Genomic DNA, 13,271 nt, shown 5'->3' with positions numbered 1-13,271 from the left:
TGTGTCTTTACACTTTATTCAATAATGGGTGCATGGAATGTTCTTTAAATCTTAAAAAATCTCAAAATTTTGAAGTTTTTTCACTTTGCCGCATCACCGTTGAACCAGGTCACGAGTCAGAGCCAAATCATGAGTCAAGTTACCCTTGCTGAGTTTGAAACGAGTCCGAGTCTTATTACTTTGCTCAAAACTTTTCCTCAACTTCATACTTACATTAATTTTAAATATTATATTTATTATTTCATACTTATATTAATTTTAAATATTATCTTTATTATTTCATACTTGGGCAAGCAAAAAGTGGCCATAAGCCATGCTGAAATTTGCGATACAACGGCTCTGAGCAAAACAGATCAAAATACAGGAAAACAGGACGGGAAAGCGGAAAACCAATGTTGGGGCGTATTTATGGGCAGAGGCGGGCATGGAATTTCTTCTCCATATTTTCATCAGGTGAGCGGTTATTAAATATGCCCATTTACCTTCAATTTTCAGTTTTTAGTGTGTATTTCTATTGCCTTGAAGGGCAAGCAGGGCACCCCGCATTTTTCAGTATATGTTGGAAAGTCTGGCCACAATAAATTTAATTTTATCTGTGGAATAGATCTCATACGGCCTGAGCTGCATCTTATAATTGCATTTTGTTTCATATTTCCGAATAACAATTGTTCAGCTCATTTGTTTTGCCCGTCTGCTTTTTATCAACTGACTTGTGAAAACTCATTGAGAGTTTTCTTATTGTCGACTTTGTCTAATTCTCTGTTTAGTTATTATAGGAATATCTTTTCCATCAACGATTTCTCCCCTTTTCGCACCTTATATTTTGGGTGACTTTTGGTTCGTCATTCACTTGTATTAAAGCGAACTTGGATCCCATTCTTGTTGTGTTTCATCGTTGGCCGCATTTTATGTGAGTATGCTTGGACTATGATCCTAAGATATAATCCTCAATAGTTACATGGATTGGCAAGGGTTGATTTTCAGATTTAATACTCAACAACTAAATAGATCAGAACGCATAATTTTAAGATTTAATCATTTAACACTTAAACAAAACGAGCTTTGAATATTTACCTGATTTTCCACGACATTTATCAAAAACAGTTGAAATCTAAAGAGGTGCAAACGTATTTGTAAATAGTATGCAAAGTGCTTTAACTGGTATTTCGTGACTGGTTTAATAAGTATTTTAAATTTTTTTCTGCAATTCTTATTTTGAACGAGGCCCATATGGATATAAATGTATTGCATATCTACACAGAATGCTGTACATAGGAACTGAAAACTGGAAACTCAAAAATACAGATAAAGGTCCCTCTATGAACTTGAAGAGAGGTGCACAATTTATCATGTTCCCACAAGGAGGTCTCATATGCCTATGAGGCATGACCATGCCACCATACCTTCTTACTCACATACTGTTACGATAGTAGATAGGCTTCTATTAATAATTAATGGTTATCTATTGGTAATCTATCATAAATATTAGAATGTTTCTAACATTAGTTAGTCTGTAGTTATCTGTTAGTTTTCTTTAGATTTCTTTTAGCTAGAATAGAATGTTTCTATTCTTTATGACCATTTCCTAAGGAAACATCATTTTATTATTTTGTATATATTGACCTCTCGGTCTCTGTTATTAATATAAGCAAATATTTACCAATTACTTTGTAATATGGTATCAGAGCCAATCTTTTAAATTTTTTCAAAATAATTATAATTTCTTGATTGAAATTATCTGTCTTTTATTTTTCGAAATTATGTTCATGCGTATTTGGTTCCAACTTTCTCTATAATCCGACTAGGGTTTCCATTTTGAGAGCTTTGACTACGAGTAAGGTTTATGGCTAATTTTTTCTGTATTTTTGCATTTCTCCTAGATGTGACCGCATTTTTTTTGGACATGATTTTCAATGATTTTTGCGTGCGATTTTTAGTGATTTTCATGTACGATTTTCAACGTTTTTTTGAGCAATTTACAATGACTTCAGACACGATTCATAATCTGATCATTAGGCATGAACATGGGCTGTTTTTTGGAGCTGTTTCTTGCTGAATTGAGTGTCATTTTTTGCAGACTTTTTTTGCAGTCATTTCTCCAAACGCGTGCCTATCACACCATTCTTTGGGGTCGATTCTGCCCTCTCTAACAACGTTAGTCCATGCATGACCATTTCTGAAAAAAAACCCGAAGTTTTTTTACCAGAAATTGCCATATTTCTACAACTTCTATCTTCCATGGCCGTCGGCTAGGATTTTGTTAGAAAACCTTAATTTTTGGATTCAGAATTTTTTTTCTGATCATAGATTCTTGGCAGGATTTTCGATAGCTCAATTGGGTTGTCAGATTTTTTTGGGTGCCTTGATTTTCCTGCCAGTGTGTTAGGATTAAACCACGGACAAAAATAACAATTACATGCAATATAACCAATATCAGAAAATAATAGATCACACAGAAAAGAACACAAGACACCAAGATTTAATGTGGTTCACCCAATCCTTGGGCTACGTTTACCAAACAGCAAGTCCGATATTATTTCGATCCAGTAATTACAACCTGATTACAATTCGTAATCCCTTACAGCTCAATACTGTTGCAAGAACCAATTTTCACATCACCACTATGAAACAATCCCTAACCCTAAGCCCTTTTATACAAGTATTTTTACCGGTTTAGGGTTACAATTAATAATTACATGTTGGCCCAAAATCCCGATAAAATAGGGCCCAAATTTTTTTGGAGTATGTACAGTACTTCCCTGATCAGTCACCACAATCTAACACAATGGATCTAGAAAGTGACAACATATTCTTTTTGGTTTTTTTGAGCTCTCTTCTGGGTACTCCAATTTTTTTGAGTCTTTCATTTTTTTGCCTCGACGTACGTGCCTTCATAGATTATCATGTTTTTGCTGAAAAATGTGCTATGGCATTTTTGATTAATATTTTGCTCGAGGGAAATAAGAAGTTCAAAGATCGCAATTATGGCATATGGAAACATTGGATGCTAAGCATCTTCGAATATCGCAACAATGGTAAGGTGATTTTGGTTCACAATAGTCTTCCCAACAGAGGTCCTCTGCTCCAGCTTTAGAAGGCTCCAAGAAAAAGAACATTTAATGCAACTATTGCCACAAGTATGTGCACATGAAGGTTGAATGTTGGAAGCGCTTAGCTGCCCTATCTTAGCAATCTAGTTTGTAGCTCACAGCGAACAGTGTGGAGCACATTGAGTAGTCAAAATCTGCCTTTTACGCCTTTTGATAGCTTCGTGCTCTAGATAGATTAACCGTTAAGGGAGGGTATTTTGATAATAGATAAGCTTCTATTATTAGTTAATGGTTATATATTTGTAATCTATTGTAAATATTAGAATGTTTCTAATATTAGTTAGTCTGTAATTATTTGTTAGTTTTCTTTAGCTTTCTTTTAGCTAGAATAAAATGTTTCTATTCTTTACAATCGTTCCCTAAGTAAACATCGGGTTATTCTTTTGTATATATTGACCTCTCGTTCTCTGTTAATATTAAGCAAATATTTACCAATTACTTCATAATACGCTCCATGAAATTCCGGCAACCCAAGTATACAGCTTATTAATTCGGGCGAACCTCAAATATACCTGTTAAATCCAGGTCAGATTTTTATATACATGATAATTATAAAGCCTCAACATTGCCTCTGTCCAAGGATCAAAGCTACGGGGATGCTTCAGCAGTGAAGGTAATATGATCCGTGGAGAAATTAATTCCACAACTGAAGAATTATAATTTCTGACCTGCATAATAGCATATCAGCAAATTCAAGAAGTTGACATGTGTAGATTAAAAAAACATATATATAATACTGACACGAAATACTGCTTTCTTCATAGAAACCCAAGGAAGCTACACAATCATCACAGAGTGTCATGTTCCCTGTCTGAAACCCTAATTGCAGCAATATAACTATCAAAGGTTCACATTATCGTAGCAATTTATGCAAATAACAGAATGTGAGCAGCTAATTAGTGACTAGCAATCCAAGGGAATATTTTATATGTTGATCTCAAATGCTGGCTGACCATTTTACTTAGGGCCAACCCTCTTGTCTTGTTGTCCTTTATAGAGAAATTAAAATAAATTATAATTATGGCCGACCCCCTGAGAGATGGGCACCCTATCTTAAGAATGTACATAAGATATTGCATCTCTTGGAAAGCAAGGCATCTCTTGTGAAGTATTGCATCTTTTCATAGGACATAAAAAGCATCAGGCACATCAAACTAAGGGAGAACAAGGATACGCATCAGCAGATGCATAACATCAAGGAAATCGATATAAGGGAATAATCTGATTAGACTTCAGACATACATATCTGTGACATTGCATCCATGAAGCATTAATCCCACAAGAAAATAAGCAAATGATTAATCAGCAAGATCAAGCAAACTATCATCAAATTCACATCAATCATCATCACCTTGGGAGCTAAAAAACATACTAGTCAACAATCAAGCACCACTCCATCAAATCAACATTCATTCAGTTACCATCCACCAATATATCAAAATAGCTGACATTATACTGTTATTCTTCAATCATTTAATCATGATAACATAATCATAACTTACTAATACCTTAAATCATCAAATTAAAGGAATTTATTCAATCAATCTATCATTCAACAACATTCATCATTAGCAGCAGGAGATATAATAGAAAATAGCATTGATCAAGACAAGCACACCAATAATTAACAGATACACTAGTGCATAGAACCAAAGGATTTATCTATGACCTCTAATTGTTGTGGTATGAAAGGATAGATTTACATATGCAATTATAACTATATATAGATGGGTGTACCTAATGCTTATATCTGATTATACATAATTAATGAATACTTGGATTTTGTATAATAAATCTGAAATTTTGCAATATTTGGTTTTGTTGAGGGAAGGAAGGGAGTACAAGGAGGGAAAACAGTGAAGGATTCCCACTAGATATGGCACCTAGTAAAGATAGTTAAGCACTGTTGATTATGGACTCGAAGCCACCTCATGACAATGACCAAGGTCCACATGAGACCAAGAAGGATAAGGTCCTACCTTGGGCCTAGGGTTGAGGGTCAAGGACATGCTGTTGCAGTTCCTCTAGTAGCCTCACATTGATCAATTGTTGAAGTGACAAAAATAAGAGGCGAGAGGTTGACATGATCGAGGAGAGTGGTGTTAAGCCTTCATTATGTATGCCACCTAATGATGATGGTTAGGGATCATTGGTCAAGGACCACAAGAAGCCACAAAGGAGAAGGTCCTGCTGTTGGGCTTAGGGTAGAGGATACTAAGGGCACCTCATCACGTCTTTGAATAGAACCCTTGTTATGGTTGAGCTCCCATGTAATCATTAAGATTTGTTGTGTAGATTCATGTTTATATTTGTTAACCCTAAAATTGGATGTATTTCATGAATTATGTCTGCACTATTATCTAGTCTTGTGTGCAGTTTTCCAAAACAGGTTTATCTCATATTTTTTTGAGAGAAACGATTGTCTCTAACTATGTGTTGCTGTTTGCTTCACTTGGATTTGTGTATCTAGAGCAAAGTATAAGGTGGTGCAAGAAGGGGATATAATATATAGTCTTACAAGAATTAGAGATAAAAATATTATGCTGAATTCCTACAAGGATATATTTGACATCAAAGGTATAGTGAGTTGAGGAGTACCAAAAATGTTCAAGGCCAATGACGCATGCTCCACAGTCCAGTGCTTGCAGAAAACCCATGATTAAAAAGTAGTTAAACAAACTACTGAGAGTGGGGAAGGGGGGTTGAATCAATATATTAATATATTTTGCCAATTTTAAAACTTTTATATAAATAATTATTTTAGATACATAAACCAACAATTATGCACTTGAACACCAAAACACAAATTTACGTGGAAACCCAATGTGGGAGAAAACCACGGAAAATAATTGCTTTTATATAACTTTAAATCTTTTTACAATATGTTTGTAGGCTCCGACCTACAAGAGGCTCCAACCTCGATTTTATGAGCACCAACCCACTGGAAGCTACAACTCTTATAGTTCGTAGACTTCAACTCACTGGAAGCACCTCCTCCCACGTCTGATTTTAAATCTGAAACTCCACCTCTGTTCTTTGTTGCTTTTACAACTGATGATGGAACCGTGTAATTTCTTTTGTCTTTGAAGTCAGCCAATCCCTTCTTCAATTGATATATAATTTTGGACTACTCACTCTTTTTTACTAACTCTGATTAAATATATATCAGATTAGGAATATCTGAATATATTTATTTCTGCTCCTCTCTGCCAAGCTTCTCAAGCTGCTGACTTGCTTATTTAAAAAATTCATTCCTTATTTATATCAAATCTTTTATAAGATGTGACTTTTCAATTGCAATGAGTCACACTCCTTCATAAGTAAATTGTGTTTTCTCTTAATTGAAACAATTGTTATATGTGCTTCGATTAAACATTTGTCAATCACTAACTCTTATTTATTTATGCCATCAAAATGTTTCATAGGCTTCATTTGTCATAATCAATACTTAGCAACGTTTCCAGAGGATGCCGAATAAACATTAATAATGTATTTATTTTATGACCACTTCAATACCCAACTGCTTCATTGCTGAATGTCATGGCATAGAGATTCCGGAATTAATATCGCGTGGTTTGCCAAATGCCAATAATACTCACATCGCGTGAAAGCTATATATCGCTGCTTGAAAGATAATCATATCGATGATTTGCTTTTAGTATGTGAAGGCTCTATTTGCACATTTATTGATGCGAATAGCATACTGGTCCTTCCACTCTACAAGTGCATGCTATCTCTGTATATGTGGCGGTCTGTTTAAATGATGGGTGGGCACAAAAATTTCTTTGATGATTTTCTTGACCAATTTATCGGGCTTCATGTATAGTCTTCTTTCAATGAGTATTGGTCCTCTATGTTTAAATTCATCTTTATCGCCCATGTTCGAGCCTTCATCATTATGACATGAAAACTCTCAAATTGTTTGATTCTTAGCTTTAAAAGATATCATTGTCGTATTTTTGCATCTGTACAGACTATGTGGATTAGTATGACGAAAAATAGAGAAATTTATTTAATATTTGCTGTACGTTTATTTGTTTTCTGGTGCTTCCTCTTATATGAAGATATCACTATTTCATGCTATGCTCCTTGCTGTTCGAGACATGCTTGCTCATTTGGTAGTCTTTATGAATCTTCGAACTGATAACGTATAATCGCTTCTTTATGGTTCCATCCATATTGTATCGCAGATTATGCATAATATTGCCTTCTAATAATTTTATTGTTCATTAATAAATTTATGGGCTCTTTCTTCATGTCATGGGTATATAACTCTGACTTATATTGTTTAACCTTTGACATCTTACTTCATGGAGTTCTAGCTAGATATGTTTACTTTGTTCAAACCTTCATTCCACATCATATTCTGATCTTTTACAGCTGCTTGGTCATCGTGGTTTGTCTTCAAAATTCAGATGTCACCTTGTGGCTGTTAAATTTTCCCTCGCTTATATTGATTTGTAATTTGTATTGTCAAGATAGTCATCAGTCCAAACCTCTCCCTTTTTTTATCTATAGAACTGTATATTTCTTTCTGCTGTAATGGCAATAATTATTCAGAATGGTCTATGTGTCATTCTGATATCACAGTATACCAGCATGTAGAACTATTCTGTTCTGTACGTGCTCTATCAAACATTCTTTTGGTGTTTCCCTCTTTTGCACAGGTTTGACTTCTATTTCTTTTCATATATTCATACTGTTTGTCAGATTACTTCCTTGTTCATGACTTAATAATTGCAGATGTATATTGAGACTGAATTGTTGATGAATGAGTTATGATATTAAAGTTTTATCTTGAATATGATTAAGTCCATTAGTTATGATAATGCTAATGGTCCTCATATATTCTTTTACATTGATCTTGATAATTTCTTCAAACTTATTGACATCAATGACAATTTTTTTTGTCAATCTCCCCCTTTGTCATTGATGGCAACCTCAAATTATGAAAGACTTCCCTTCAGTTTGCTGCTCCCCCTTACTCTAATCTCTCCACCTTTGTCATCAATGCCAAAAGGGTCTCCAGGGCTAGAGATGAGCTCCCCTGAGATCATGCTTCTTATTGAACTCTTAGTGAATGGATGAGAGTGATACTACTCCCAATTTCTCCCTTAGGTACTCAAAGGGCTCCTTTGGAAGGGGTTTTTTAAAGATATCCGCAATTTGCTCCTTTGTGTTGACATATTCCAACTTGACTTGCTTCTCAAGTACTTGTTCCCTTACAAAGTGGTATTTGATTGAAATATGCTTCGTTTTGGAATGCATGACTGGATTTTTTGATATGCTGACTGCACTTGTCTTGTCACAAAAGAGAGGAATGGGATGCTCAAATTCAGCCTTTACATCTCTTAAAGTTTGCTTCATCCAAAGCACTTGTTTACAACTTGCTACTGCTGCAACGTATTCAGCTTCTGCTGTAGATAAAGTTACCGAACCTTATCGCTTGCTTAATCATGATACTAAACTGTTACCAAGGAAGAATGCACCTCTGCTTGTACTTCTCCTATCATTAATATTACCTCCCAAATCTGCATCTATATAGGCTATGAGTTTAAAATCTTTCCCTCTTGGATACCATAAACCAAAATCCATAGTGCCTTTTAGATACTTAAAAATTCTTTTAATTGCTAGAACATGAGTTTCTTTTGGCATTGCTTGGAATTGGGCCACACTTTGTAACAGCTTGCAAGATATCAGGCCTTGTACTTGCCTGACTCATGGCGAGTCTCGTTACTATGGTTGAAATATATATGTTGTATTAACTGATAATGAGATATTTTCATGAACATGTGAAATGAGTTAGTTATTCTGACATTGATGAAATCTCTTACGGTCACTAGATGATTTTGAATTAACAATTAATAAACCTTGAATTGATGGCTTGGTGAGGGTGTTGTTTTGAACGATTACAGGAAGAAGACTGAAGAGAGGGGAAGCATTGCTAAACGGGGTCATCGGAAGGGGATGGTCAAATAGTCCAGTCATTTGAATCGACAGGTTTGACCTAAGACCACTCTAGCAAGGATACTAGATTTCATAACATGATGCATTATGGAACACGCATGAGCTATTAAAAGAACAATATAATAATCAATTAAAAATTTAAAACTATAATTCATACCTTTGAAGAAATTATTAATGAATTCATTATTTAATTATTATTATTCATACTTAAATTCGAAGATATGTACATAAAAATAAGGTGACGCCAATAAATTATAAGCTATAATTTAATGATACCACTTTACCAATCCGTACACATGAACGTATTTAAAATAAACAATAATAATAAAATAATAAAATCAAACTTTCCAACTTATTCTTTTCCTCACTTTTCCTTTTTTTTAAAAAATTCGAATTGTTTTTGCATTCGAAAAGTCTCTTTGTAACCGATGACAGCTGAAGAGCCAAAAACAATCTTTTTTATAGTCTCTCGATCGAGTTTCAAGATATCTTTTACCTTTCATCCTTCTTAGCCATTCAGATTGGTTGTGAATTATGAGAGTAGAAAGACTGTATAACAAATCCGATTGAAACCATCATTATCCATCTATTCCCATATAACCTTCACACACACACACTTGCGGTTTACCAAGCAAGAAGCGGAGCTCACTTCTTCCGGCTAGAAAGAATCCGCATAGGCAGTCACGTAAGAAACTCTCGAGTCTACTTCCCTGTATTTTTTTATGTAATCTTTCTATTTGCCAAGTCTGTCATGGATTAAAAAGAGCATAAAGACCAAGTTCTGTAGCCGTCAACCATGAATCTAATCTTCCTTGTTAATACACCAATTGGGTATTCTATGAATGATAAATCCCTTGTTTTGATATCAATACATTACTGACGAACTCAAGGGAATGATAAACATATTATCAACTATGGTCTCTATCATTTATATATATCATTGATGTTATTAAATCAAGATTGTGTATCAATCATGCATATCTCGGCTTAGGATTTATTGCATTTAGAAATGAAAATGATATCATGACACCGAGGAATTCACCAGGTGATGATGCCATTATTGGTGAAGAGGTGTAAATCAATGCTGTGAATATAAACTCGCGAGCACCTGGGAATCACTGGCATGATAGCCTGAAAATGGTAAGGAGGTGTAGAGAGTCTGCACAAATAAGAATGAAATCAGATCAAGTAAATAAAATACTAAAACTATAATAGCTCATGTATGTCCCAGTTATGCAAAATGTTGTCAAGTCGAGTAGTGGAGATCGGGTTTGTAGACCCAACTTGAAATCCTTGGCCAGGGTAGAGATTAGGCATATATGCCGAACATGTGATCTTTGTTGATTGTTTAGATGTTTTAGTTATTTTGGAGAATAATTGTTGGGACTTCAACCCACTTGATTACTCTGATGGCTGGGCTTATAAACATCCCAAGCCCGACCCCGAGGTAGGGAGGGCTGTTCTATTAATTTAGAATATGTGGGGATAAGTAATGGTCCGCGGTTGGGAGGTTAAGCTTATGTCAATGCTTCTCCTCTCACCAATGCCGAGGTTTGGACAACGAGTTAAAGGAATTCTTTCATTTATACTGTATGTTTCTTTCACTTTTAACTCCTAAATGAATAGATGGTTATTTTCACTTCAAGATAGAGAAAAACATTTACTTTATGTTAATAAGCTTTTCAATTGATATAATTAGCTGTTGCTTTATTTTCAGTTGAATATTTAGAAGTAGTTAAAATGTTAGCAATACTTAAATATCTCTTTGTTTCTTGTAAATATGTAGGATTGATTTAAAATAGTTTTTTTCAGTTATAATTAAATCAATGCCATGTGAAATGAATTTAGTTACTTGTGAAATTAGTTTAATCTGAGATTGTATAATTTGGTTAAGAAAATTCGTATGTTACAACTAAGCTTGCATCCAGTAATCATAGGGGTGCCAATAGGAGTACAATTTTCTATTCCAAATTTCTTCAACATTTCTTTGATATATTTACCTTGGGAAATTATGAATGTTCCTTTATTTGTTTGCTCAACTTGTAATCCAAGAAAGAAGGATAATTCTCCGAGCATGGACATTTCAAATTCTTGTTGCATGTTCATGGAAAATTCCTTACACATTTTATCACTTCCTCCTCCAAATATTATATCATCCACATATACAACTACTATCAAAAGTTTGTCATTTTCAGATTTGATGTATAGATTACTATCAGCCATACCTCTTTTGAAACCTTGATCTTGAAGATACTTATCCAATCTAGAGTACCAAGCTCTTGGAGCTTGTTTTAGCCCGTACAGTACTTTTATCAATCTGCATACATGATCCTCTTTTTCAGACAATGCAAATCCTTCAAGAAATTCAACATATACTTCTTCTAAGTCTCCATTTAGGAAAGCTGATTTTACATCCATTTGGTAAACTTTGAATGCTTTATAGCTTGCAAGTGCTAGGAACATCCGAATTGCTTCCATTCTTGCAATTGGAGCAAAATTCTCTTCAAAATCCACTCCTTCAACTTGAGCATAACCTTTACAGACGAGTCTTGCTTTATTCCTAGTGACTTCTCCATTTTCATTCATTTTATTTCGAAACACCCATTTGGTTTCAATGACATTTTTATTTTTTTGGCCTTGGAACAATTTCCCAAGTGTTATTCTTTTCGATTTGGTTCAATTCTTCCTCCATAGCTTTTACCCAATGCTGATCTTTATTGGCTTCTTTGAAGTTCTTTGTTCTATTTTTGATAAAAGAAAAAGGTATGTATGCTCATTATTGTTTGCTGATCTTCTTCATGTTTGAACTTCCTTTTCTAGATCTCCTATTACCAAGTCTTCTGGATGATTTCTTTGGACAAATTTTGATGGTGTTTTTTTTGGTGTCTTTAATGGAGTTTTTGCTGGTGTCGTTAAAGGAGTTTTTGCTACTGTCTTCAAAGGTGTTTGTTCATTTTCTTCTTCATCTTCATTTTTTGGATCTTCTTCTTTTTGGCATGTACTTGGTATTTCTGCATTTTCTTTAATCTTTTCAAATCCTTCATCAATTTTTACATTTGTGCTTTCAACAATCTTGTGAAGTCTTTTATTGTAACACCTATATGCTTTACTTTTAGATGAATATCCAAGAAAGATTCCTTCATTTGCTCTAGCTTCAAATTTACCTAAGTCATCTTCATCTCTTCTTATATAGCATGTACTTCCAAAGATTCTGAAATATTTGACTGATGCTGGTCTTCCTTTCCATAATTCGTAAAGTGTCTTGTCATGATTTACTCTTATTTTTGCACGATTCAAAATGTAAACTGCTGTATGTACTGCTTCTTTCCAACAGGTATCAGCCATATTAGATTCATTAAGCGTTGCTCTTGACATTTCTTGAACTGTTCTATTTTTTCTTTCAACTACTCCATTTTGTTGAAGAGTTCTAGGTGCTGAAAGTTGTCTTTTTATTCCATTCTTTTCACAATACATATCAAATCCATGTGATGTAAATTCTCCTCTATCCGTTCTGAAACATTTAATTTTTGTATCCATTTCATTTTCAACTAGTTCTTTAAAGGTTTTGAATTTGTCAACTGATTCTGATTTTTCTTTTGAGGAAGGCTACCCAAGTCATTCTAGAGTAGTCACCAATAAATAACATAAAATATCTTTCTCCTTGAAGACCTTTTCTTTTGGTTGGTCCACATAAATCTGAATGCACAAGTTCAAGTGGCTTTGATGTAGAGTACTTCTTGGTTCTGAATGTGCTTCTTGTTTGCTTTGCTAGTTGACACTATTTGCAAATGGTGTTTGAAGGTTTTGGTAATTTTGCTATGTCTCTTACAGCTCCTTTACGACTGGTTTTGATCAAGTTGTCAAAGTTTAAATGCCCCAATCTTTTGTGCCACAACCAATTTTCATCTTGTTGAGCTGGGAAACAAGTCTCATTTTTCATCTCTTGTAAAATGTATAAGTTATTTGTTGTTCTATTTGCATTAGCTATCAATTTTCCATCCTTCCTAATTTTACAACCTTTAGGATGAAATATTACATTATGGCTTTGATCACAAAGCTGACTTACACTTAGTAGGTTTTCTTTTAATCCTTTTACATATAGGACATCCTTTGTTTTGGATTTTCCATGATCTAGACTAAGAGTTCCTTTTCCTTTTATTTTTTGTTTTGTGCTATCATCAAATTTTACTGATC

The 13,271-nt window shown here is 34.2% G+C and overlaps 1 protein-coding gene across 1 annotated transcript in view; it reads left to right on the top strand.

The window, feature by feature from the left end:
• The first annotated feature begins 281 nt into the window (after positions 1-281).
• The window catches only part of NFD3 (Ribosomal L18p/L5e family protein), a 46,668-nt gene continuing 33,678 nt past the window's right edge, over positions 282-13,271 (top strand). The window contains exon 1 of the mRNA XM_089829157.1: positions 282-453. Coding sequence (XP_089685283.1) covers positions 393-453 — 61 coding nt within the window. The 5' untranslated portion in view covers positions 282-392. The remainder of the gene's footprint in view (positions 454-13,271) is intronic.

The sequence above is a fragment of the Cupressus sempervirens genome, chromosome 5 (assembly GCF_028749045.1).
Source record: "Cupressus sempervirens isolate cs-2001-9-10 chromosome 5, ASM2874904v1, whole genome shotgun sequence".
NCBI lineage: Eukaryota > Viridiplantae > Streptophyta > Pinopsida > Cupressales > Cupressaceae > Cupressus > Cupressus sempervirens.
The sequence above is the reverse complement of the archived record's forward strand: the minus strand, read 5'-3'. Positions and strand labels throughout refer to the sequence as shown.